General features: G+C 37.0%; 1 protein-coding gene and 1 pseudogene across 3 annotated transcripts in view; both read left to right on the top strand.

Annotated features, from left to right (window-relative positions):
• Positions 1-26,482, top strand: part of USP24 (ubiquitin specific peptidase 24) — a 115,216-nt gene that overhangs the window by 48,965 nt on the left and 39,769 nt on the right. For 2 of the 3 annotated variants that reach the window (XM_087820458.1, XM_087820457.1), the window contains exons 17-37: positions 1,342-1,449; positions 2,131-2,280; positions 2,891-3,022; positions 3,837-3,948; positions 5,451-5,527; positions 6,425-6,565; positions 6,754-6,807; positions 7,790-7,905; positions 11,407-11,473; positions 11,604-11,714; positions 12,414-12,512; positions 12,603-12,776; positions 14,384-14,469; positions 14,626-14,719; positions 15,806-15,961; positions 18,751-18,848; positions 21,648-21,743; positions 21,859-22,087; positions 22,798-22,957; positions 23,740-23,895; positions 25,907-25,977. In XM_087820458.1, coding sequence (XP_087676584.1) covers positions 1,342-1,449; positions 2,131-2,280; positions 2,891-3,022; positions 3,837-3,948; positions 5,451-5,527; positions 6,425-6,565; positions 6,754-6,807; positions 7,790-7,905; positions 11,407-11,473; positions 11,604-11,714; positions 12,414-12,512; positions 12,603-12,776; positions 14,384-14,469; positions 14,626-14,719; positions 15,806-15,961; positions 18,751-18,848; positions 21,648-21,743; positions 21,859-22,087; positions 22,798-22,957; positions 23,740-23,895; positions 25,907-25,977 — 2,487 coding nt within the window. The remainder of the gene's footprint in view (positions 1-1,341; positions 1,450-2,130; positions 2,281-2,890; positions 3,023-3,836; positions 3,949-5,450; positions 5,528-6,424; positions 6,566-6,753; positions 6,808-7,789; positions 7,906-11,406; positions 11,474-11,603; positions 11,715-12,413; positions 12,513-12,602; positions 12,777-14,383; positions 14,470-14,625; positions 14,720-15,805; positions 15,962-18,750; positions 18,849-21,647; positions 21,744-21,858; positions 22,088-22,797; positions 22,958-23,739; positions 23,896-25,906; positions 25,978-26,482) is intronic. The other variant, XM_087820459.1, reaches the window with a different exon arrangement.
• LOC148092436 (U6 spliceosomal RNA) lies at positions 15,629-15,728 on the top strand (annotated as a pseudogene).

Here is a 26,482-nt window from a genome sequence, read left to right as displayed (position 1 = left end):
TGCCTAGAGGCTACTAAGTTTCTTCTGACATAGTGGTAAGAAGCATCAATTTCAGAACTGTTGAAATTTCTAAAACCTGTATCTTAGAATCCAGGAAATATGGTATTGGCTGATTGATTGGCTAGTCTCTAGGAAAGCCATTATTGTTTTAGCAATAACGCTCACATTTGCATATTCAGGAGCAGGATGTTTTTCTACAAAAGACAATAAAAGTATCCCCCACCCCCCACCCCACCCCCGGGCTCTTCATCTTACAGAAAGACTTGAAGAAGCAAGGCTCTAAAAAAAAGAAAAAAAAACACATACACAAAATTTAGCCTTTATTTATCTTTATTGATTTCAGAGAGAGGAAGGGAGGGGGAGAGATAGAAACATCAATGATGAGAGAGTCATTGATCAGCTGCCTCCTGCACTCCCCCACTGGGGATCTAGCCCACAACCCAGGCATGTGCCCTGACCGGGAATCGAACCCTGATCACCTGGATCCTAGGTCGATGCTCAACTGCTGAGCCATGCTGGCCAGGCCAAAATTTAGCCTTTAAAATGAATACTCAGGACTTATACTCAGTTTTTTAGACTTAATTTATCAATTGATTTTAGTGTTTAACCTGATATTCTTACAAATTTTATAATGAAATCTCATAGTTTGAAGATCCTATTTATTAAAAAGCAATTCTCTTTTTAAAGATGAACGTCTGACTTTTCACATATATACTATGAAAATCTGGATTGTCCTGTACCGTTTTCAGAAATGATACCTTTGAAAGTGCTTTGAAAAATATAAGAATAAAGTGCCTGTAATAATTTATAAAAGTAGAATTCTCTCTTATAAATTTGTTTTAACTAGGAAATACTAGCAGATTGTGAGTTCTTTCTTTAATATTTATACCTCTATCAGTATCATCATATCATTGTTATCTTAATCATATAATTATAGAAAACCGTATTTTATATCATTTTACTTATCAGCCAGTTCAGCCTTATCCAAGTTAAGCTTTTGCCATCAATTTTTTTATTATCTCAACATGTCCTAGCAGCCTGTGCTACTTAATCTATCCTCTGAAGTTGCTAATTCTTTGTCGTCTGTTTTTTTGCTGATGTACCCCTGTACATTTGCTGTCACTTCACATCCACTCCTGTTTGCAGTTCTTGGCCTTAGGAAATTGCATGCAGAATAAGAAGCTGAAGACTGAGTTATGAATGCATGGAGATGAGCAATATGAGGAGAAAAATAATAGAATATACAATGAAGCCTAATTGACTTGAAACTTTTTTATAGCTAAAAATTTTGTCTGCTACTTATTTCTAAGTTTAACTTATGTAACTTCTTTTTCACTCTAGTCATCTCAGCTTAACAATCCCCAGTTTGTATGGGTGGTACCAGCTTTGCGTCAGCTCCATGAAATCACCCGCTCATTCATAAAACAAACCTATCAAAAACAAGACAAGGTAAGAGCATAGTATAGCTGTATCTGATTATTATACAATTGTTTACATAACCTTTTATAGTAACAAAACATGAGTAAGATTGATGAGTCTTGTAGTCACTATTTTATACTTTATGGTTATTAATGTAATTCATTTGTATTATTTAATAATTTTGAGTTTAAACATCATTCTGCTTTCGTTTCTCTGGAGCTTTTCTTTTGATATATCTCTAACTCATTTTCTTTTTCTTTCCTTTTATTTCCTATATATTGAAATAATTACGCCAATTTTTTAAAGTTAGAATGGTATTTTAGAAATTTGTTTGAAAAAACTCAAGGGCTTATTTTATATTGCAAAAAGATTAGTGTGATTGAGGAGCTAGAACTTCCTCAATGTAATCCCTATGAGAAGAAAGATCTGAAAAGGTATATAAGAAGTAAAATAGTTTTGTTGGAAGAGTTCTTTAAAAAAAAAAAAAGGAATCTCTTATAGAAGCAAAATTTAGCAGAGAAGTTTATTAATTCCATAGTAATTTCCTAGTAAATGTACATAACCAGATTGATTTTATTTACTTCTATGTGAGTGAAGAAATCATGTTTGCTATCACTCACCGAGGACTACATGCTAAGACAGAAGTTTATATTAAAATGACAAAATAACTAAATTCTAATACTATTTTTGTTTTTTGTTGTTTCTGCCAAGAGCATTATTCAAGACTTGAAGAAAAATTTTGAAATAGTGAAATTGGTAACGGGAAGTTTGATAGCTTGTCATCGACTTGCAGCAGCCGTGGCCGGACCTGGAGGCTTGACTGGTTCGACACTAGTGGATGGCCGGTACACTTACCGGGAGGTATTGGCATTGTGCTTTTGTTTCATGACTTACAGCGTTCATTTGGAGTTTTTGCACTTGAAGTATAAAAATAGTATTTATTGGGTGTAAACCTGAAGAGAGAGCATGATGTATCTTTATAGTGATGGAACAGTTTTTTATCTTTACTATAATCATTTCAAACTAGAAGTTTAAAAAAATTATATTTGTGGGTAAATTACCTAAGAACTGCATTATGGTAAAGTAATAAAAATAAACATCTTTTCTTTGACTTTGACACGAAATACTAATTGTCAATTCTCTGGAGAGTTGTTTTTGTTTTCAAATCAATTTATTAGTACTATTATTATTTTTAATTAAAAAAATCTTAACTGACCAGTTGTGAGTTTATGGTATTTTACTTTGAGATTCCTGAAATCATATTTTATTGTCATCTAAAGTCAACCGAATTTGTAACAGTCTTTTGAAGTAGCTTCTACTACATTGTACTATTAACTTGTAAACAGATTCCTAAAATGTATGCAAAAGCATTAGATAGAACAATACTTTTTTTAAGTTTTGTTTTGTTTTTTTTAATTTTGCTTTTAGGTATGAATGCCTGGAGTCAAATAATTATCATTTCTTTTTGCAGTATTTAGAAGCCCATCTAAAATTTCTGGCATTTTTCTTGCAAGAAGCTACTCTGTATCTGGGTTGGAATCGTGCCAAGGAAATCTGGGAGTGTCTTGTGACTGGCCAGGATGTCTGTGAATTAGATAGAGAGGTAAGAAGATGGTGTTGTGGACAAAGTAAGGCAGAAGTGGGATTTAATATTTCACTTTTAGTGTGTGTCTCACATCTTCAGTTCTAAACTCTTTTCGATTTACAAACCATACATTTATACTAATAGGCCAGGAACTGTAAGTGCTGAAAAAATATTTTATATATATATCTATAATATAAATAAATGTGTGAGTACTTTGGTAATTTTGATACCATTCTGGATAAAACCAAGTTCAGACAAGTTAAGTATAGCTAAAGAATTCTCAATATATCTTTTAGTTGTTTTTTCCTGTCACATGAAACTAATTTTAAGTTACCAAGAGAAAACTGAGTTCTTGAAATGATGTTTTACCCCAGACACACCAAAGAAGAATGAAGGCCTAGACAGATATTTAGAACTATAATTAAACAGCTGAAAACAGATTTGACATTTACTAGCAATGAATCGCTGTTTCTTCTCATTTTATGGAATAGTAATATTAACTACTTGATAGAATTGTTGAAAGAACTAAATGTGCGATAGTGCCTAGCACAGAGCCTGGCACACAGTAAGGCTTATTAATAAATGTTTGGGGGAAAACCCAAGTATAAAATTCAAAGAAAAGTGGGAGTATGTATTTTCATTATGTTTGGGAAAGATTGCTAGTAACTTAATGCTTTGTTTAGTCTAGAGTTCTAAGCATTTCCATTTGAGTGGTATTTTGGCAGTATAAGGTTTTGAAAAATTAAAACTAATTTTTATGTTTACCAATTTAGAATATGTATTTCCCTGGAATGGATTTTAGTTGTAGGATAATATTTGTCTTGATCCACAGATGTGTTTTGAATGGTTTACAAAAGGGCAGCATGACCTCGAGAGTGACGTTCAGCAGCAGCTCTTCAAGGAGAAGATTCTTAAGTTGGAGTCGTATGAAATCACTATGAATGGTAGGAAAAAACAGAAATGTTTTTTTCTTTAAAAAATTGTAAAAATTTTTTTAAATTCTTTTTAAAAATCCTTTCCTTCTAAGCCAACTTATCAGAAGCAACCAAGCAGTTTGGAATATCTTTGTGATGCTTATATATACAGATAAATTCTTTCCTACATAAATGTTATCTTTTATAATTAAATTTTATTACATGGCCTGACAACTCAAATTGCCAAACTGTCTTTTCAGGAAGTTACTTAATACAAAAAGGATTCATGTAAAGTCAAAATTTGTCCAAGTATAGAAATCTACCTTTTAGTTATTTCTTTTAATTTTTTAATTGAAATTTTTCATTGAGATACAATTCACATACTATAAAATTTACTTTTTAAAAGTGTACAGTCAGTGGTTTTAATATATTCACAAAGTTGTGCAACCTTCACCTCTTTCTAATCCCAGAACACTTTCATCATCCCCAAAAGAAGCTCTGTACCATTAGCAGTCACTCCCTGTCCTCCCCCACCCCACAGTCTCTAATCTAACCTCTGTTTGTATGGATTCTCCTAATCTAAAGACTTCATATAAATGGAATTGTACAGTATGTGTCTGGCTTTTTTAATTATGCTGAGGCCTGATGTTTTCAAGGTTCACCCAGGTTGTAGTGTGTACTTCGTTCCAGTTAGGCCAAATAATACCCCATTGTAAGGATATGTCACATTTTGTTTATCCATTCCTCAGTTGACTGACATTTGGGTGGTTAACACTTTTTGGCTATTAATCATGCTGCTACAAACATTCAGATACAAGTTTTGTGTGAACAGAGGTTTTCATTTCTCTTAAGTATATACCTAGGGGTGGAATTGCTGTATTAGATAATCAGCATTTAAGGAACTATGAAACTCTTGCAGCATGGCTGCACTATTTTATAATCCCACCAGCCGTGTATGAGAATTCCACTTTCTCCACATCCTCACCAGTGCTTGTTGTTGTGTGTGTGTTTTATTTTAGCCATCCTAGTGGGTGTAAAGAGGTATCACGTGGTTTTGATTTACATTTCCCTAAAGGCTAATGGTATTGACTATTTATTCATGTGCTTACTGGTCATTTGTAAATATTCTTTGGAGAAATACCTATTCATATCTTTTGCCCATTTTTGAAATAGGTTGTCTTTTTATTTTTCAGTTCTTTATATATTCTACATACTAGCTCCTTGTCAGAAATATGATTTGCAAATTTTTTGTCCCATTCTGTGGGTTGTCTTTTCACTTTCTTGATAGTCCTTTGAAGTATAAAAGTTTTCAATTTTGATTTAGTCCAGTGTAGCTATTTTTTCTTACCTTACTTATGCTTTGGGCACCGTATCTAAGAAACCATTGCCTAATTCAAGGTCTTAAAGATTTGCACCTATGTTTTGTCCTGAACATTTTAGTTTTAGCTCATGATATGCTTTGACTCTTTTCATTGATTATCTGTGTTACTTAGAGTACATGAATTTATTTGACATTCATTCTATAATTTCAGGTTTTAACTTATTTAAAACTTTTTTTGAAAATGTGAATCTCTGTGATCATCGATTGAAAAGACAAGGCGCTCAGTTGGTAAGTACATTATTCTCAAATCTGGATAATCTAATAATCTAGTAAAACTTTATATTCAGCAAAAACGTGTTATAATCGAGATAAAAACGAATTTTTTTTTAAAGAATGAATATCCCTTGTCTGCCATTTTCTGCATTGGTTACAACTGCCCTCTCAAATCCCTCTGCTTCTTGCTGATCTGGGGCAGCCAGCAGCCTCCTGTGGCCATGTAAATGTGGAGTAGGGAAGTTCCATCTATGCTTTCAACTCCTCAGATCCATCAATCTACATGTTCCTTAAAAAGTAACAAAATCTTCAATTCTGGGATTGCTGTGGCAAGGATTTGGGTAGAAAATTTAGGAGCAGACAATGAAGCAGAAAAGTGATCTGTAGAATGTATACAACTGATGTTTATATTTACATGTGCACCTGTAAACAGAAAGGCAAAAAATTGCTTTTTTTTCTAAGACTGTTTCATGACCTGGATTTCTAGATGGTAAGAATCTTTACAAGATCTTTTAAGCCCTTGGGAAGACCAAATTGAGCTCCAAGGATTAGTTACTTCTAGCTTGACTTCATTTCCTTTTGAAGAAAAGCTCCTGAAGATTGCAGCCATCTCACACCTATACTAGTTCTGCATCAGTAGTTCATTTGGGAAGATGTCTTGTGTGGGTGTAGGGGTGTCTGGAAAAAAATCTTCACATCTATTCTGGTTCCCTTGGACATGGCCCAGTGTTTCCGTGGTTGGTGGTTTTTTGTTTTAAAGTTCCATATTAGTACAATAGTGTTCTCATATAGCTTGGTTTCTGCAGCCTTAATTCATATTGAACTAAAGAGGTTTAAACTCACAACTTAACAGAAAATAATTGTAATTTTGTAACCTTGGCGTACTATATAATTTTCTTTTCTTTTGAACAGTATGTAGAAAAGCTGGAATTGATAGGAATGGATTTCATTTGGAAAATAGCCATGGAATCACCTGATGAAGAAATTGCAAATGAAGCTATTCAGTTAATCATAAACTATAGTTATATTAATCTGAATCCTAGGTTAAAGAAGGTGGGTATCTACAGGAAGAAGGTACTCAAACAGAAGAATGTGTGTGTGTGTGTGTGTGCGCGCGCACATATATATTTCTTTATAAGTTGGCGTGCCTGAAAATTGATCTCTTTATTTTGACATTTGTCCTTAATGATTACAGCTAAATGCCAGACTAGTTTTAATTTCCATATACCTCTTACTTTTAGGATTCTGTATCATTACATAAGAAATTCATTGCTGATTGCTATACAAGATTGGAAGTGAGTAGCAAATTTTATTTAACCTGTTTTTTAAATAAGTGCTTTGTTTTTCTTTCCTTTTGTAATTTTATATTTTGAGATCATGCATAATGTTTCTGTTTGTGGCTGGATCCTGTTGAAGAAATTGTGAACAGAACCATATTGTAAAGTAGGGAGCAGACATTTGCCTCAGTGCCCCCAAATAGAAGTATAAATAGGACATTGTTTTTTCTCCCTCCACCACCCTCTTCCCTGCTTTACCCACCCGCCTTCAGAAAACAGATCTACTTCACATTCCACACTTCCAGTAGATTCTTTTTCTCCTTTTTACTTTTTGGTTTAGGCATTTTATATAAGCACTTGCTTCTTTTTCCATCCTTCCCCGTGTTCCACCTAGTCTGTATTATCAATGCTATTAAAGGCCGCAGCAGGACGCTCACCAGTAGGTGGCGCTGGTTGTCTTTGTCCCTTAGAAGCCTGCTGCGTAACACTGACTCACATATAATGCCTTACTTCCAGCATGATGGTTAAAGCATTAAACGTGCATTTTCTTTCTTAACTTGTGCATGTGTTTTATGTCTAATATAGAGCATTCCAAAAATACAAAGTGCTACTGCTCCCAAATGTTAATAAGTTAAACATGTGCTAGAATATGTGTAGCATTTCCCAAGTCATGATTTCCATCCAGATAAGTCATCATAAAAACCATAGAAAGTATTCAGGTACACCCGCATTAACATATGTAAGACAGTGGTTCTGGACTGGAGATGATTTTGCCTCCCACAGATCATTTGGCAGTTTCTGGAGACCTTTTTGGTTGTCATAGTTAGAGGGGTACTATTGGAAACCTGCTGGTAGATGGGTTATGAGTAGAGGTCAGGGACACTGTTAGACATCCTGCAGTGCCGGGACAGTCTTCCACACAGAAAGTTTCCAGCCAAAAATATCAGTCGAGCTGAGGTTGAGAAACCCTAATACAGGATGATTATTTCTTATTTCATAGGCAGCCAGTTCAGCACTTGGTGGCCCCACTCTAACACATGCTGTGACCAGAGCAACAAAAATGCTTACAGCAACTGCCATGCCAACTGTGGCAACATCAGTTCAGTCTCCATATAGGTAAGTGATTATGGAAGTTACAACAAATACTCAATGCATAATATATGTCAGTTTAAAAAATTATTGGCATCTTTTTTCCCCCATGGAGATCTCTCAGTTGTTGATTTATTCATTTTATTTCATAACTTTTGCAAACAGTCCTGTCTTGGGAAATTATATGTTTCCCATTATACATCCCAGATTTGTATCTCTTGAAGATTTGTAGATCATTGTCATAACCACCCAAGTATTGCTCTACTCTACTCCTCTACCTACTAGGAAAGGTTTGTTGTTGTTTTTTTATTCATTTAACTTCTGAAAACTCTGTGTAGTAAGTAATCTTCTCTATTATGATGGAATAAAGGTATGTTAATTGCATAAAGAGTAATTTTTTTTAAATTTGAAATACTTATTTAGACATCTTATAATTTTTCCTTGAATAGTCAAATTCAGGGCATTGATAGCGTGAGCAAAATGAAGTGGAAGATAACTAATTAAAATTGTAAATTATAATATAGTCATAGTTAAAATATTATTTACATCAAATTATTTTTAAAAATAATTTTTAATGAGAACTTCATCCCCAAATATTTGTTAAAACTGAACAGACGTCTCTTAATTACATTGCTGTGTTTAGTGTTTTCAGTTAGTGAAACCTGAGTTCAGTGTTTGCTATAGTTCTTTGATATAGTATAAGTAGAATAGATATTTAGAAACATTAGATTGAAGTACCTAGAACGTTTCTGTGAGGTTTTATGAGCCTTTCATTACTGGTAAGCAGCACCAAATCCATGATACCCAAGAAACCTTGGAAGATGCTCCGAGGTCTTTGCACCTCACTCTGCTGCCCTCTAGTGATGGGTACTCATACAGTCTTTCTCCTGGACTGACTTTATGCGTGTATGTATGTATTTATTTTTATTTACAGTTGGGGATATTCCTGTTGCTTTTAAAGCCTTCCTTTAGAAATGGAATCAAAGCAGTATCCTTGCTCACATTCTTTGTTATCTTTTTAAAAAATGAGTTGATGCTGTATAGTGATGCTTTATTAATATGAAGGAACCTATTTTTAAAATGGCAGAAAGTGATTATAGACTGAACTCATGATAAGAACACATAACATGGCTTTTGTATTTCCACATGCTTGGGAGTATCTCTCAAATAGACTTTTATTAAGAATGTGTATTGAGAATTCCTAATTATATGTTTATAAGTTATAGTCCATCTCTGTGACCTAGGTTCTCAATGATTCATATGTCTGACAAACCAGAATAGAAATGAACTTGTGAACTATTGGATTGGGATTTCCATACTGCTACTTCTTTAAATAAGTGTGTGTGTGTTTTTCTTTTTGCTAAATGATTTTTTATTGTAAATCATTTCATATTTGCCTACAGAGCAGAACCACATAATAGTTTTTAAATACTCTTATTATAAACTTTAAACAGAGTTAATAAGAGTGTATAATGTCAAAGTTGCATTTGAACCAGGACATTGTTTCTATCTTATTTTACTAGTTTTGAAACAACTTTTTAGTGACCATAATTGTTCCAACTTACGCAGGAGGAGCTACTCTCTCAGCTGTACAGTGTGCTGCAGTGCTGTCTGTGGTTAATTCATTATTGAGGCATCATAAAAACAGTGCACTTATAGCCCTTAGATATTTCCTAAAGATTTTCTATCTGAATATCCAATTCTAGTTCCTACTCATAGACTGAAAGAATTCAGAACTCTGTTAAATGTATTTAACAAAACTGTTAATATGTATTTAACCAACTCTTTTCAAAGTGAAATTTCTAATACTGCTAATCAAGTGTTAGAAAATGATAGTGCCTCTTTTCAGTTTTAGAAATATACCTATTTGAAATACTTAGACTTTGTAGAATAGCAAATGTTTAAAGGCATTTGGGTGTTTCATCTCTCAGTGTAACACATGTAGTGTTCTCTTTAATGAAGTATGGAGCTGTGACTATGTAAGTGCTAAATGTTGAAGTCCTGTTACAGTCGTCCCTTGGTATCCCAAGGGAAATTGCTTCCGGGACACACACGCACCAAAATCCAAGGATGCTCAAGTCCTTAATATAAAATGTAGTATTTGCGTTAACCTATATTCTCATATAGGCTACAGCAGAGTGTGCTTACACATCACTTCATTTGTGTGGATTCAGTGTAGTGTTCAGCTCGTGGCAAATTAAAATTTTGCATTTTTGGAACTGTCTGGAATTTTGTTTTTTCAAATAGTTTTGGTCCACAGTTGGTTGAATCCATGATGCAAAACCCACAAATATGGAGGGCCGACTGCATTTCAAATGATAAATAGGAGTTCATAAGTCTGACTAAAAGAGACCTCAGGTCTCATTTTCAATGTATCAGAGCTCCATGCTCCCTTGCTGTGTGTTTCCTGTCGCAGAGGTGGTTGTGTCTCCTGATACATACTGATTTCTTAAGTAAGTTTGAACTGTATAGAATGTTCACAGATGAACAATTGTTTATTCTTCTCTTCCTCCTCATTCTTAGCCTAATTAAAACAGTCACTTAAGTCCCCATCAATAGATGAATGGATAAAGAAAAGGTGGTGTGTGTATATAATGGAATATAACTCAGCCATAAAAAATAATTAAATCTTGCCATCTGCAACAACTTGGATGAACCTAGAGGGTATTGTGCTTAGTGAGTAAGTCAGACAGAGAAAGACAATACCATATGATTTCACTTATATATGAAATCTAAAATACAGAATAAATGAACAAGCAGAATGTAGATACAGAGAACATTTTGATGGTTGCCAGCTGGGAAGGGGGTTAGGGAAATGGGTGAAAAGGGTGAAGGGATTAAGAAGTGCAGATTGGTAGTTACAGAATATTTCTGGAGATACAAAGTAAAGCATAGGAAATATAGTCAATAATATTGTAATAACTATGTATGGTGTCAAATGGATACTAGATTTATCGGGGTGATCACTTTTGTCTTATCACTGGATTATAATACAATATTGTACATCAACTATAATTGAAAAATAAAAATTATTTTAAAAAAACAAATAGCAACTCTTATTTGTGGAATACTTACTGGTTTGCATTTGTTTTCTAATTTCAGGCAGTTTAGAACTTTGATTGCCTGTGTTTACAGAATTAAGTAGCATATTTTAGTTGTAAAATTATGAGAGTCAAACTCACTGATTTTTCATTCTTGGTGAATTGATGGACAAATAGGCCTGGACACCCAGAGGAGACCCAGGTCCTCTATTTATGGAACAACTGTTTAAGAAAAGAAGAAGAAAGAAAGGAACAGGAAAGGAAATGTGGGGAGGGCTGGGCTTCTCCTCCCTTATTCCATCTGTGTGCCACAGCTGTGACTTGCTTGAATTACCTCCTCCTTGGGTGAAAGGGAAGTTTAGACTTTGCAGATTTCAGTCTTTGACCAGCGAGTGCCAACTGTGATTGGGGCTTTGGTGAAACAGCCTGGAATTGAGCTCAAATCAACAATTCATTTCAAATTGTTTAAAATGTTTTTAATCCATAGATCCACTAAACTTGTAATCATTGAGAGATTGCTGCTTCTGGCAGAACGCTATGTGATCACTATAGAGGTAAGCTTCTCTTCTTTTTAAAGAAACTGAACCATCCCATTATGAGACTCAATGTGTTAGGTACGTAGTTTTGAGATGTTTTACAGTGGCACTGTGAATCTGACTTATTTGACTTACTATCTTTTTCAAGGATTTTTACTCTGTTCTACGAACTATTCTACCTCACGGTGCCTCATTTCATGGACATCTTTTAACTCTTAATGTTACTTATGAGTCTACCAAAGATACCTTTACTGTAGAGGTAGGTATACATTAAGCTCTGTGGCCATTTTCATGTTGTCTTGTTATTTTCACAACACTGCTGATTAAGATATCTGCATGAGTGACTATTCTAAAAGCTATTTGGTAAACAGAATAAAGACCTGAAATGAAAGGAAACTGATGGGGCATAAAGCAGCTAGGTAAATATATAACACAATATGTATCAGATGGAGGTGAGTGTTACTAAGAATAAAGCAGAATAAGTTGGTAGAGGTGACTGTTATGCATGAAATACCATTTTAGATAGAGATGGACAGGAGAGGTCTGAGGTGGTGACATTTGAACACAGAACTAAATGAAGTGACAGAGTGAGCCCTTTCTAGGGAAGGCCACTCCAAACAAAGGGGGCAGCAAGTACAAGGGCCCTGACATGGGAGTTTGCTTGACTTGTTCTTGACAAGCAAGGTGACTGGTGTGACAGTGAGAAAGGAAAAGAGAATGGAAGACCTGCTGTGGAAGAAGGACTGGAGATTTTATTCCAGGCGTGATGAGGAACTGGAGTAGGGAATAGAACTTTTACTTACAGCAGAAGGGAAGCCTCTCAAAGGCAGGGATTCTTTCTTGTCTTTGGTTTTTTTCTATTTTCAGCTTTTAGAACAGTGCTCAGGAGTTGCTCACTAACAGCTGTTTAAATGGAATGAGTAAACAAGTTACAACAGTGTTTAATTTTATTTTACAGGCTCACAGTAATGAGACCATAGGGAGTGTCCGGTGGAAGATAGCTAAGCAGTTGTGCTGTCCTGTGGATAATATACAGATATTTACAAATGATAGTCTGGTAGGTTTAAATAAGCTGTGGCCCGTTAGCCTGATGGTAATACTTTCCCCTTCCATTCCCTCTCAGTAATTAAAAAACCACTTTTTGCAGCTGACAGTAAATAAAGATCAAAAGCTACTCCACCAGCTGGGCTTTTCTGATGAACAGATCCTTACAGTGAAGACTTCTGGCAGTGGAACTCCATCCGGGAGCTCAGCAGATTCCTCCACCAGCTCCAGCAGCAGCAGCAGTGGGGTTTTTAGTTCATCATATGCCATGGAGCAGGTACTGAGTGATAAATTTCTATTTTAAAACGGAATTTTAATACCTTTTTGTCTTCAGCCCGTATAAATTTGGATGATTATGCCCTTTTCTCTCAGACAAATCCTGACTCTTCAGAAATGTATCACTGGGAAGCACTGGGCATCAATTGGGGGAAGGTACATCATTTATCAATCTCTGGACCACAGGGTCTTCTGAGTCCTGAATCATTCTGCCTGCCCACTGCAGCTGCTCCTCTCATGCATCTCTCTTCATTGACTCATTGGTTTTCCCGTTAGCAATCACTCATGCTATATTATTTCTTCCACCTTAAAGGAAAAAGCTCTCTCTTCCCCCTAGTTCCACCTCCAGTTGCTGCCCTATTCTCCTTCCCAAATCTCTGCTCCAGGAAAGAGCTGTTGAAACTCTCTTGCTGTCCTCGTTCCAGGCTCTTCTCAAGATTGTCTGTCACTCCGCCTCTCGGTCCTCATCATGACATTCCAGCAGCGTTTATGAATGTGATCGCTTCCCCCGGAAATCCCTTCTTCACATGGCTTTCAGATCTTTGTGTGACTGTCTTTTTAACTTAGCATAACCTTGCTGTAGATGGCAAAGAATTCCTCAGGGTTAGTATTAGTATTGTGGGTTTTTAAAAAATAACTAGACAATACTTATATATAGCAAGAATTTAAGAAAGAAATTCCATTCAAAATGGTATTGTGACAAGTAATTAGCAACAGAAACAAGTTTAACATGTTTATGCTATTTCATATTTATCTTGAATTTATTAAAAATCTTCCTCTATAGCCCTAGCAGGTTTGCTCAGTGGTTAGAGCGTCGGCCCATGGACTGAAAGGTCCTAGGTTCAATTCCAGCTAAGGTCATGTACCTAGGTTGCAGGCTCAATCCCCAGGCCCAGTCAAGGCATATGCAGGAGGCAGCCAATCAGTGTGTCTCTCTCACATCAATGTTTTTCTCTCTCTCTCTCCTTCCTTCCCCCCCACTTCTCTGAAAAGCAATGGAAATAATATCCTCGGATGAGATTAAAAACAAAAACAAAAAGAAAAATCTTCCCTTATATAAATACATTCTATAGTGATTTCTACTTTCTTATTCCTTCTAACCAGAAAATAGTGCTTTTATCACATCTGAATCTCTTCTGTGCACTTATATCCACTTTTTTCCTTTTCTTACCTTTAGAAAAAAACAGGGTAACTTCTTTTTCTCTGCTTAGATTACATATATTTCTACATATTGTGTATCAGCGTGTGTACATATATATATACAACTTTTGCTTTTAAGTCACTTATTGCCTTGTTTTCTCCTGCCTTGTTTCCTCTGGTCAGCTTTCAGTGGTGCCCACTCTCCATTCTAATAATTACACCTGCCTTTGTTTTACCTCCCTTTTTCTGCCTGCAGTTTGGCACCTTCGCAGAGAGCCCAGGTAATGAGCACACTCGAAGTGGGAGTTACCGACAGTTCCCATGTGCTCTTCAAACAGATGAGCACTGTGCTCCCCTCAGGTTTCATAGTGACCAGGATTTCAGAACTAATATTTTTATTGTTGTATGTTTGATTAAAAATAATTCTTTTGTAAGTTTGTATTTACATTTTGCCTTTTTTTTCCTCAGGAGAAATCCCTTCCTGGTGTTGTGATGGCACTTGTATGTAATGTGTTTGACATGCTTTACCAGCTTGCCAATCTAGAGGAGCCAAGGTAAATATAAATTTATAAAGCTCGAAAGAAAGTTATGAAGGTTAGGGAACCAAGTAACTTTTCACTTGAAATGTATTTACTTTACATCTCATACTAAAAGACTGTTACTGAAACTGTGGCCTATCTGAAAAAAAATTCAAATTTGAAAAATTTCAGGATAACTCTACGAGTACGAAAGCTTCTGCTCTTGATACCCACTGACCCAGCCATTCAGGAAGCCCTTGATCAACTGGATTCTTTAGGAAGAAAGGTATGGCTGTCTTGGATAGCTAACTAACTGGCATGGAATTTTATATCATGATTCAGTGAAAATACAACATGAAATCACACAAAGGTCATTTGATATCATCTTTTCCATAATGATTTTTCTTCTTTTGAAAAATACTTTCTCTATAAATGGAAATCAGAGCTTCATGTTAGCTAGATGGAATCAAAAGTGATGTCAAATTTTCAAACTAGAAGAGTCTTTAAAATCATCTACTTCTACCTTCATGTTTATAGTAGGAAACCAAAGCCCAGAGAGATGGAGTAACTCATCCAAGATCAGACTCTGGTTCTGAGACTTCTCTAATGATGCCTCTCTGATTATGATTGTTGCTTATGTTTGAGTTTACATAAATGGATTATCTTTTAATCTTTTTCACTGTTGATATTTAAAGTTCATTTTATTTAGTTTTTAGACTATGGTTCCTTTATGTATATATTGAAATTATGTTTAATTCATAATGTTTATGTTCTCAGAATAAATTAATTTAGAACAAAGTTGTTAGAATTAAGTTATGAACTTTATATTTCAGTGGTTGACATTTAGATAAACTCAGTCTTGTCATATTTGGCTTATACATTAACTTGAGGGAGAAGGAAACTAATGTAATAAAATAACTCACTCATACTAGTTCAAAAAATTTTCAAAGATACCACTTTTGCAATCTTTTGATTTTATTATCAGCATTTAGAGGTACAGGTTTTAAAAACACAGACACAAATTAAGATGACCTTCTTAGTATTGCTTAAAGTGGCATTATAACGCTGTTGAGCACATACAGTTTGTGTGGTGGAGTTTGATGTCTTGTGAATAATTATAGAGCCATGTGATTTTATGAGATTAATTTTTAGAAAATGTCATTGGTGTGGGTTATATTAAAAATGAAAAGAAGTCTTGCTTCGGCAGCACATATACTAAAATTGGAACAATACAGAGATTAGCATGGCCCCTGTGCAAGGATGACACACAAATTCGTGAAGCACTCCATATTTTTTAAAAAAAGGAAAAGAATATTTCTTTTTAATTTGTGCTTTTAAAACATACATTCTTTTTTCATTCTTTTAAACTTAGAAAACATTGCTGTCTGAAACAAGCTCTCAGTCTTCAAAATCTCCTTCCCTCTCTTCAAAGCAGCAGCACCAGCCAAGCGCCAGTTCAATTTTAGAAAGTCTGTTTCGATCTTTTGCTCCAGGAATGTCCACCTTCAGAGTTCTCTACAACCTAGAAGTAAGAAATCTAATTTCTTTTCATTTTGTTTTGACTTGCAGAATCATGCTTTCCAATTTATAGCTATATACATTGTTATACTTGCAGAATAGCATCTAAATAATTAGGAAGCCTTATCTATTAAAATGTGTCATTACTTTCCTCTAGAAGTTTTACAAGTATGTATAATATCAATTATTAATCCTGAGCCTTCTTGCTATTAAGTGCACTTTAATTTTTTTAAAAACTGTTGAACATTATTGACATTAATGCAGCTTTATTAGGAATTTGTCTGGAGACATGTTAACATTATAATTTCATGATTTAAAAAAAGCTGTTGGAAAAATTTGAGCGAAAGAATATTTTTATTACCCTTCTCCACGAAGTAGCTTTAAACTAGTATAGATTTAGTCCAGTAAACATTTACTAATTATTTGCCATCTACAAGTCATTGTGATAGTTAAGGGATCAAGTTGAAAAGACCAGGTATTTGCTCCCAGATCTTATGAATAAGACATGGGGGAGGTTGGATATACTGAGTCTTGAAAGCAAAGCATTGACAGAGCAATGTGGGAGAGTCACCGGGTGGAAACTGTCCTGCTCTTGGGGATCAGACCCTTGTGCCAGGTGAGGTCTGGAGAAAATAAAGCCCTAGATGATCTTGCTTTGACCCAGGAAGTCATATCCAGACAGTTATTAAAGAATCCATAGCAATACCGAAGCAGTCTCAATTATCCAGTTATTGTTATCTTGAGTAGATTTTGAGTCATAATAAAGGTCACAATTGCTAAAGGGACCTGGTTGGGCATTTTTTCCCAGTTTTATTTCATCTGGCGATTTAATTTGGAGTTTGTAATTATATTCATTCATTTTATGGTCCACTTGTTGCTTATATGTTCATTCAAGCTATGGTAACATTTCATATTTGCCTTAAAATAATTACTCTTGTCAAAAGATGTGTTGGATTCAAAAGTAGAAAATATTTAGTGAATATTTTTAAAATCAAGCATATCATTATTTCATGGACATTTAAAATAGGTATACTATCCCCAAATAGGAAATTGCTTAGAAATTTTTGGCCAATTTAAGCTTAGAAATTTTGAACTTTCCATTGCTGCGAGATTTGCCATTTGCTTTTGAATGATTGTGTCAGAAAAGTTAAGGTATAAATCCTAACATGCACATTTTAGAGCACTCTAAAAAACAAAATGGTCCAGCAATGGGTCTAGCTTGTCATCAGCTGCCTAGATTGCATTATCTTAGAACCAAAGGACTTAATAGTAAAAGACCTCCAGTACAATTTTAGGATTTCTGTTAACTGGGAATTCCTGTGGTAGGTTTTCTTTTACTTTAGACAACAGAAAGCATTTAGAAAACATAACACTCCTAAAAGCACTTAGTTTTACTGTTACCTAAAGGTTAAATTCCTTGCATTTTGATCTTTAACTTATATTTCCCTACTAGGAAACTTCTAAGTGGACATTCCAAATACCCACTGCTTTGGAGAAACATTTCATTTTCACTGAACTATTTGTCCATTAAGCATGGGGAGTGTGTGCATGTAGCTATGGACACTCAGGAAAGATTAGAATCACATAGGCTTTCCATTCTCCCACGAAAGGCTCATAATCCAGGGTTGATGAAACCGTTTCCCAAAGAGCAACTTAGGAAGAAAACATCTTTAAAAATAAAAATAAAAATCCCACATTAAAAATCTGCCCTCATAAAATCTACATAGGTTCATAGGTTCAGATTTTTTTTTTAGACTAGAAAAGGACCTTGAATTACATCTACTTTAAAACCTTGAGGAAATTGAGGCAATGAGTATTTTTTTATTTTAAATCATAATAACTAAATTAGCCAGTTATTTATGTTTTGTGCCAGTGTTTATGCTAAGCACCTTAAGCTTGTGTTATCTTATTTAATCAGTCCTCTGGTAAATGTAGTTATTTTCCCGATTTAGCTGATCATAAAACTGAGGCAAAAGGGAAACTTACATGCCTGAGATCTGTCAGTTCATAAGGGGTAAAACCAGAAGGTTTTAACATACTTGTGGGAGGAAAAACAGCATGCAGCGTTTAAAAAGATTATGACTTGAGTTGTCTGATCCTTTTATTTAGTAAGGGAGTAATTTCTGTAATTTAGTAAGGGAGTAATTCTCTGTCATTCTAAAATATTCAGTTATGCTTTTCTTTAGGTAGGTATGGCAGTGTTCTAAAAGGGGCATGGATATTAAAATAAGACACATCTGGATTTAAATTCTAACCATGTGACCCTGGATGAGAGGTCACTAAACCTCCCCAGTCACAGTCTTTACCTATAAAGTAAAATACATGTGCCATGCATAGTGAGATGAGATAATATGTGTTAAGCACCTTGTCTTACACCTAGTACATTGTAGATGTTCAATGAGTAGATAGAAGTTAGAATCATTAGTGGGGAACTCACCTGGCATTTTTAGTAAATGGGCTCTTTTATAAAACTTAATTATATACTTTTTCAAGAACATATCTAGCATATCATATAATGTATCTGTTCTTATCTAAGCCTAAGAGACAGACATTCACATTTGCTGGTTTCATGAAAAGAAGAACACATCACCTTTCTTCAAAACAGATTTTTCTTGCTAAGTAAATAGCACTTGAAAAATGTGATTATTTGTGAAACATCAGCCTCCTTATACTTGTGGGAGGAAAAACAGCATGCAGCATTTAAAAAGATGACTTGAGTTGTCTGATTCTTTTATTTAGTAAGGGAGTAATTTCTGCTGGAAATGTTGGGATGATTAATTGTGCTTATCTATTTCTAAGGTTCTAAGCTCCAAACTCATGCCAACAGCTGATGATGACATGGCAAGAAACTGTGCAAAATCCTTCTGTGAGAACTTCCTCAAAGCAGGAGGTTTGAGGTTAGCATTTCAATAGAATGTTAAATGAATTGCAGAAAATGGTTCTGTTATTTTGATTAACTTCTCTTGCCAAGCATAAGCATTGCTTATTCCTATAAGGTATTATGTGAAGCATAATTAGAATTATAATACAAAGGAATGGTGTTCTGCCTTTGGAATATTTCAGTTCATTTTTTCACTTTTGATTATTTGGAAAACTTAGAGAAACACACCTCTTTCCTCTCTGTTGGAGGATTCTCAGGCAGAGGAGGGGAGAGGAGGCTTTATCAGTTTCTGTTGCTTTCCACATCCATTTGTGATAAGGTGAATTTGATTCTCAGTAATCCATGTAAGTAAGGCATTAGTTCTGAGGATGCAAAGATAAATTAGGTATTATCCCTGCCCATGTTTAGTAGTTATTATAACTATTAATATGGAGGCTTATAAAAAGTGCTTTGGGGGAGTGGAGGTTAGGGAAGAAGTAGAGGTTAAATTGGTTAAATTTGGTTGCGGTCATAAGATTAGGAAATGCTTCACAGAAAGTCACATTTGAGCTGGGAGTCGTGAAAGGAGTAGTCATTCCCTAGGTAAACAAGGAGGGTAGGGGCGCTTGGGGCCAGAGGGTGGGGGTGGAGATGAGTGAAGCACTAAAGTACGAGGCCCCTCTTGGGAATACAGTTGCCTGGTGAGGCCAGCGCCAAGGATAAGGCAGAGAAATGTGTAAAGAAGGGTCATTTTGAGGAATCTCCACATTATCTTACAGACCATGGAAAAACAGGAAGTTTCTAGGCCAGGAATTACCTAGCACAATTACTCTGGCCGCAGTGACGAAGAATTAAAGTGGGAAAGACCAAAGGCAGGGAGATACTAAGAGATGTGACGGGGGTCCAGAGAAGAGATGGCGGGCTCTAAATTTAGGACAGTGGTAGAAGGCCATTTATGAGGTAAATAGGCAAGTCTTTATGACTAGATACGTGACTACGGTAAGAACATTTATAGACTGTCCCTGTGACTGCTAGCTTGGGAGAGCGGGTAAATGCGGAATCTCGAGCCCTTCCCAGGGCATAAACGTGGAAGGAGATGGAGGAAACAGAACAAGGCAAGAGAAATGAATTCGGTTGCCTATGAAGTCCCTGTGAGTCCTGTGAAGTGGGTGGTTTGGATGCGCTGCCCCCGAGAGACGTGGAGAACAGCGTCAGGGATGGGGGGGGGGGTCAGTGTCTAATTTCAGCCATCAGGGCAGAAGCAGCTGGCAGGGCCGAGTGCAGGTGCAAGAATGGGAAGGAGAACCTGTAAGTGGGTGTCTCAGCTCTACAGTGAGCGACCGAGGGCAGCGGGACTTTGACGGGAAGAATAACTAAGGGCAAAGCTGGCTTTTTCTGTTTCGACTTTAACTTGTAGAGACTGTTCTCTTCATGGGCAGGCTAAAGGGGCTGATGGAGAGAAGCACAAAGATGCAAAGGGACAATGGACTGAGGGGCTGAGGGCTGCATTGAAGGAGAGCCGCCCTAAGAGGGAGTAGGCATGCTGTTTCCTCCAGGAGTGAAAACCAGCTTGAAGTCTGAGCAGGCAGTAGTTAAAGAAATTCCTGTCCGGAGGCCTTGAGGGGAAGAGAAGTTGGGTGGGACCATGAAGAGGTGAAGGGATGAGAGGGAGAGCGGAAGGAATTCCCAAGCGTGTGCGAGGCCCGGTGCACATACAGTTTTATTCTTTATCCAGCATTGTAGAGGTGTTCTTGTGACAACTTATTTCAGCTTATTCAGCCAACTACAGATCTATAGTAATAAAGGCATTTTGCTTCTGATGGCTGCTTGTATGTCAGTTAATTTATGTGCCAGGTGTTGTTCTAAGCACAGGGAACAGAGCGACAAAAACCCATATCCTTGTGAAGTTTACTGTCTAGAGGGGGAGACAAATAATAAAGGCAGAAGTAAAAGTAACAGTGTATGTCAGGTGGCAATAAGAGCTGTAGAGAAAAATAAGACAAGAAAGAAGGGGTGGAGAGGGTTGTGATGTTCAGTAGAATGGTCTGAAAGCTTCACTGGCAGGGTGACATTTTACAGAGACATGAAGGAGGTGTGGAGCGAGACCTCAAGATACCTGAGGAAAGCTGTCCACAGGAGCAGCCACTGCCGCTTAGTGGGACCGATCTGGTGTCTGCAGAGACCAGGCGGCCAGTGTCATTGGGTTGGGTGAGGCAGGCAGCAGAGCGGGCATGAGATTACAGACATACCAGAGGCGGGGTTCTGTGAGATCTTATAGGCCACTGTGAAGATTGCCTTTTTCCCCTGTAGGGAATAGGAAGCCATTGGAGGATTTTTTGCAGAGGAAAGAATGCCATGATCTGACTTAATCTTGACAGGATCACTCTGGTTGATCTCTTGAGACAAGACATTGTAGGTGGAGCATCAAGAACGGAAGCAGGAAGAACAGTTGGGAATGGAAGCTTCTGCAGGAATGTAGGTTGTAGTGGCTGTGAAAAACAAGCTTTATTGAATACACCAATTCTGGGTGTGGTTTTTGAATTGATAGTTGTACTGACACATCAGTGAACTCAGGCCAGTTAGCAAGAAGCAGAACTATGCAAACACTCTGTGTTGGGGATCTTTCTTTGACTTAACAAGGAGTCAAATTCTAAATGGACCAGGAGGGTTGTAGGTTTCACAAATCATTGTGATAGAGAGATGAATGGTTCAGTTTATAGGTAAGGATCTTGTAGAAATTTTGAGTGATAACATTTATTAGCAATTAAATTACAGAAAATTTCTTATGAAAAAAGTAGAAATCTTTAATATCCTGCCTTTTTTCTCTTTTTTGAAGTTTGGTTGTAAATGTCATGCAGAGGGACTCCATCCCATCAGAAGTCGACTATGAAACAAGGCAGGGAGTTTACTCTATCTGCCTACAACTTGCAAGGTATGTCAGTATATTGCGTTAAGGCAATACTCAACTCTGCTTTCCTCACCAGTCCAGTCATTTTAAATAGTGTGAAACGAGTCTGAATAAGTCTACCTTTGTATTTCCTTTTAAGATTTTTACTTGTTGGACAAACAATGCCCACATTATTAGATGAAGACATCACCAAAGATGGCATAGAAGCACTTTCTTCTCGCCCATTCCGAAATGTCAGCCGGCAAACCAGCCGGCAGATGTCCTTATGTGGTACCCCAGAAAAGTCATCCTACCGACAGTTGTCAGTGTCTGATAGGTCTTCTATCAGGGTTGAGGAAATCATCCCTGCTGCACGAGTTGCAATACAAGTAAGTGATTTGTGTATTCAAGAATTATTAAGTACCTCCTATTTAGAAACGGCTGGTTGCCAGGAGGGGCCATTTGGATATAATTGAATATTGACATGAATATTAGCTTACAGGGATTTATGGTAAGAAAGAGGCAACTCGTGGCAATACTGCAATTTAGGGTGGGAAACGTCAAGTGTAATAAGAGAGCTACAAAGGCAAAGCATTCTGTGGGCCTTCAGAGAAGCGGAGTAATTACCTTCACCTGTGGCTGTCATGGACGATTTTATGTAGGAGGTGGCATTTGAGGTAGACCTTGAAGAATAGATAAGATTAGATGTGTAGAGCTAAGTATGAAGAGTTGGAGAGAGGAGAGTTGTTCAAGCAGAAGGGAGGGCGTGAGCAAAATTGGAGAAAAACATAGCCTTACGGGAGGTCACACGGTAGTTCACGCAGGCCAGAATGCAGTGTGGGGCAGGGGGGAAATGGTGAAAACCAAATTGGTGCCAGGTAATTTAAAGCCAGATTATGGAGATTGGAGTCCCTGTTTTACAGGTAGCAGAGAGATATCACCAGTCTTTGACCAGCGTGGGAGTATTAAAAAGGTGGTCCTCTAGGTGATGTTGGAGGGGAAAGAGTCTCACAAAACTGAGACCAGTAAGGTTATAGAAGCCAGTGGAATGTGTTCCAGTACTACTTTTCCTCATAACACTCTCCCCATACTTCTTTAGACAATGGAAGTAAATGATTTCACTTCTACTGTGGCTTGTTTCATGAGACTGTCGTGGGCTGCTGCTGCAGGACGACTTGACCTCGTTGGGAGTAGCCAACCAATTAAAGAAAGTAATTCTCTGTTTCCTGCTGGAATTCGAAACAGGCTCAGCAGTTCAGGTACTGATTTAAAAGGATAAAGTAATTAGAACATTGGGCAAGAAATATCTGTAAGAATCATCTCTGTAAGAATCATCTCTGTATAGGTCATCAAGCTATACACTTAAGATCTGTGCACGTTACTATATGGATGTCATACTTCATTTAAGGAAAAAAAAAAATTTATAAACACAGAGCAGTGGGAAAACCAGATCAATTTTTATCTTCCTCAGTGCAAAATGTCATGAAGCCAGTAATGTAGCTGTAATAAAAATTCATCTAGAATTCCCACCTAGAAAAGTCATTTTTTTGGTTTGGCCATTTATTTTCTATTAGACCTTTTAAATAGCTTCACTTTTTAGCTTCATTTGGTTTCCCTGCTCAATCTATGTGTGTGTGTATACCTCAATAATAAAAAATATTTAATGTGTGACATGCATATAATAAAGTGCAGAAATGTTAACAGGATTTTTACATGTTACAACCCATTTACATCAAGATAAGGAGCATTTGTAACATCCCAGGAGGACTCCCTTATGCCTCCAAAATTGCACTCTTCTTACTTCTGTCACCTGAAAATAGTTTTGCCTCATAAACACATGTTGAGTGCCTCAAAATGTGTTCTATGTACAAGGCAGTCAGGGTCACATAAAGGGATTAAGTCTCTCTCATTTCTTAGACCAAAGTGTCTTCTTGAACTATTTAATTTCACTTGGGGATTCTGGGGAACACATTAAAAGGATATTAGAAGATCCCACTGGTCCTGCAGGATCCACAGTGACCTTCTGCTTGCCCGTCTCCAGGAAGCAATTGCAGCTCTGGCAGCGAAGGCGACCCGGCAGCCCTGCACGCCGGCATCTGCGTGCGGCAGCAGTCTGTGTCCACCAAAGACTCCCTGATCGCTGGGGAGGCTCTGTCTCTCCTGGTCACCTGCCTGCAGCTTCGGAGCCAGCAATTGGGTATGCAGGGTGCTTGCCTGTGACTCCTCTCCGTTAGGGAAAGGCCAGGCTTCTGTTGGGATTTTCATTCCTTTATAGATAAGGGCATGTTAATAGGAATGAAAAGGGGGGAAAGTTGGCATAGTAGGTGTTATAAAGGTAGTATGTTTGAAGCTTACTGTCTAGTTGAGAGATGAAAACAACCCAAATTATAGTTCATAAACTGTAGAATTAGGTTTATATACCAATTCCTAAACTGATACTGACTCCACTTAAAAATCATGAAACTTAAAATTTGCCCTTTTAACTTCATTGTTGGCTCTAGCAAAGTATAGCTGTTGTGAATCGTACTTTTCATGTTAGAGCATCCCAGGGCTCTGTCCCTCATCACTGTCTCTTCTCTGTCCACGCTCATTCTGTCAGTGATCTCATCCATTTTCACAGCTTTCTATTCCTTCTATGTGCTGATACCTAAATTTGGATCTACAGTCTGGACCACACTCCTGACATCTCCACTTGGATATCAAATAGACTTTCCAAACTTAACATACTCAGAACTGAGCTTTTGCTCTGACCATAACCTTGAAGTCATCCTCAATTTCTTTTTTTCACACCCCACTTCTAAGCTGTCAGCACAGCCTTCTATAAACTGTATCTAGATTCTCCCTCTTCACTGCTGTTACCCTTTGAACTGTGATCATCTGTCCTTGAACCATAGCCATAGTGCCCAGACTAATCTCCCTGCTTCTGCCCTGGCAGTTTATTCTCCACACAGTAACCAGAGTGGAACTTCTTATATGTAAGTTAGATCCTGTCACTCCTCTGTTTAAAATCTTGCAGTGGCTTCTCAGTTCATACTGAGTAAATACCAAATCTTTACGAAGGCCTTTAAGGCCCGACACAGCCTACCCCCTGAGGCCTGTGTGCCTCACTTTCTACTCTCCCCCTCACTGACTGTGACTGCTCAGCCACCCTGGTGTAACCTGCCTCAGCCCGTGCTCTGGCTGCTCTCTCTTCGTGGGATGTTCTTCCCCCACCCATCTACATTGCTCTCTTCCTCATTTCCTATAAGTTCTTGCTTAATGTCACTTTTTTAATGAGACATTCTCTGACCACCTTTTGAAAAAAATCACAACACTCCCCTAACAGGAGCACTACCTAAACCCCTCTATATCAGTTACCACTTTATAACATAATAGAATTTATGTACTTTTCATGTTCATTGTCATCATCTCCCTCCTCAGCTAGGCTGTAAGCTCCATAAGGACAGAGACTTCTGTCCATTTTGTTCCCTGCTGAATCTCCAGCACCCAAACACTGCACCATGCATAGTAGGCCCTCAATAAATAAGTATTCAGGAATGAAGTCTTAACAGCTCCACTTTTTAAAATTGTGCCAACACATAGTAGCTCTGTTCTTCACTGTGGTTACTGATTCAGGCTGCCTGTTATATAGCATTGGTGAGCATTATATATTTATTGTAACATCCAAATTCATTATATAAGATAAATGTACAGAAAAGGTTAGAAACGGCACATTGCAATAGTATCCGAAATTCTTTACTTCGAGCAAGAATGCTTTTGAAGGTATATATGAGAGGTGTGAGTCATGACATGCTTTTGAACATAGGCCATAGTACTTTGTTCAATTTTCCTATAACTGTTTAATTTTAGAGGTATTTTCAAATAAAAATGAAAATGATTATAACTTTCCTTCAAGCTTTTTTTATCATTTGTAAGTTTATGATAGAGTATATTTTATAGTTCACAAGTATTGATAGTTTATCAACACAAGACGTAGTTTTTCTGTAAGTGGTATGCGAGGCATTGTGCTAAAACATGGGGGTACAAAGGTGGCCAAGACATGGTCCTGCTCACAGGCATGGAGCAGGTGAAGGCTCTGAATTTGATTCCATGTGGAAGAGATGAATTTCTGCTATAGTTAAGCTTAAGAAATTATTCAAAATTTTTGAAAATGCATTTCCTAACTTAATTTCTCCCCCGCCCCCAATTCTGCTTATTCTTATCATTAGCATCTTTCTATACCTTGCCCTGTGTTGCTGATTTTATCATCGATATTCTGCTCGGATCACCAAGTGCTGAGGTAAGGGCTCATGAAAAACCCCTTGGATCCTCTTCTGTCTTTGGCTCTCTGGATGCCTGTTACCTCATAGGAGTACAGAAGGAATGACATTTAGTCCTCTCAGGGAGCCCTGCAGAGAGCTGCAGAACACTCTGAAGCAAAGTGACCATTTGGACTACTTCCCCTCCTTTCTGTTCCATAGCCCACAAAAAGTTAAGAGACTAGTGCTACCATTAATTTTTATTACAAACAAAATATAGCCAGTTTTCAATGCCCATAGCTGGCAAAGGCCTCTGGCATTAAGAATCAGCATGTTGGTCAAAATCAAGAAAGACCAACTTCAAGCCATAAACTTTCATTAGATTTTATAATTCTGATTTTCTTACATGACCTGGAAAATTAACATTTTCTTATCTTCATTTATATTAAATTATAAATCTGTTGATTAGAGTAAAATAATAGAGTGATTTGGGAAATCAGTCCCCAGAACACACTTGTTTTTAATCCTAGTTTATTCAGTATAACC

Source organism: Miniopterus natalensis, chromosome 9, assembly GCF_054644295.1.
Source record: "Miniopterus natalensis isolate mMinNat1 chromosome 9, mMinNat1.hap1, whole genome shotgun sequence".
Taxonomy (NCBI): Eukaryota; Metazoa; Chordata; class Mammalia; order Chiroptera; family Miniopteridae; genus Miniopterus; species Miniopterus natalensis.
Note: the sequence above shows the minus strand (reverse complement) of the source record. Positions and strands in the feature narration are given on the sequence as shown.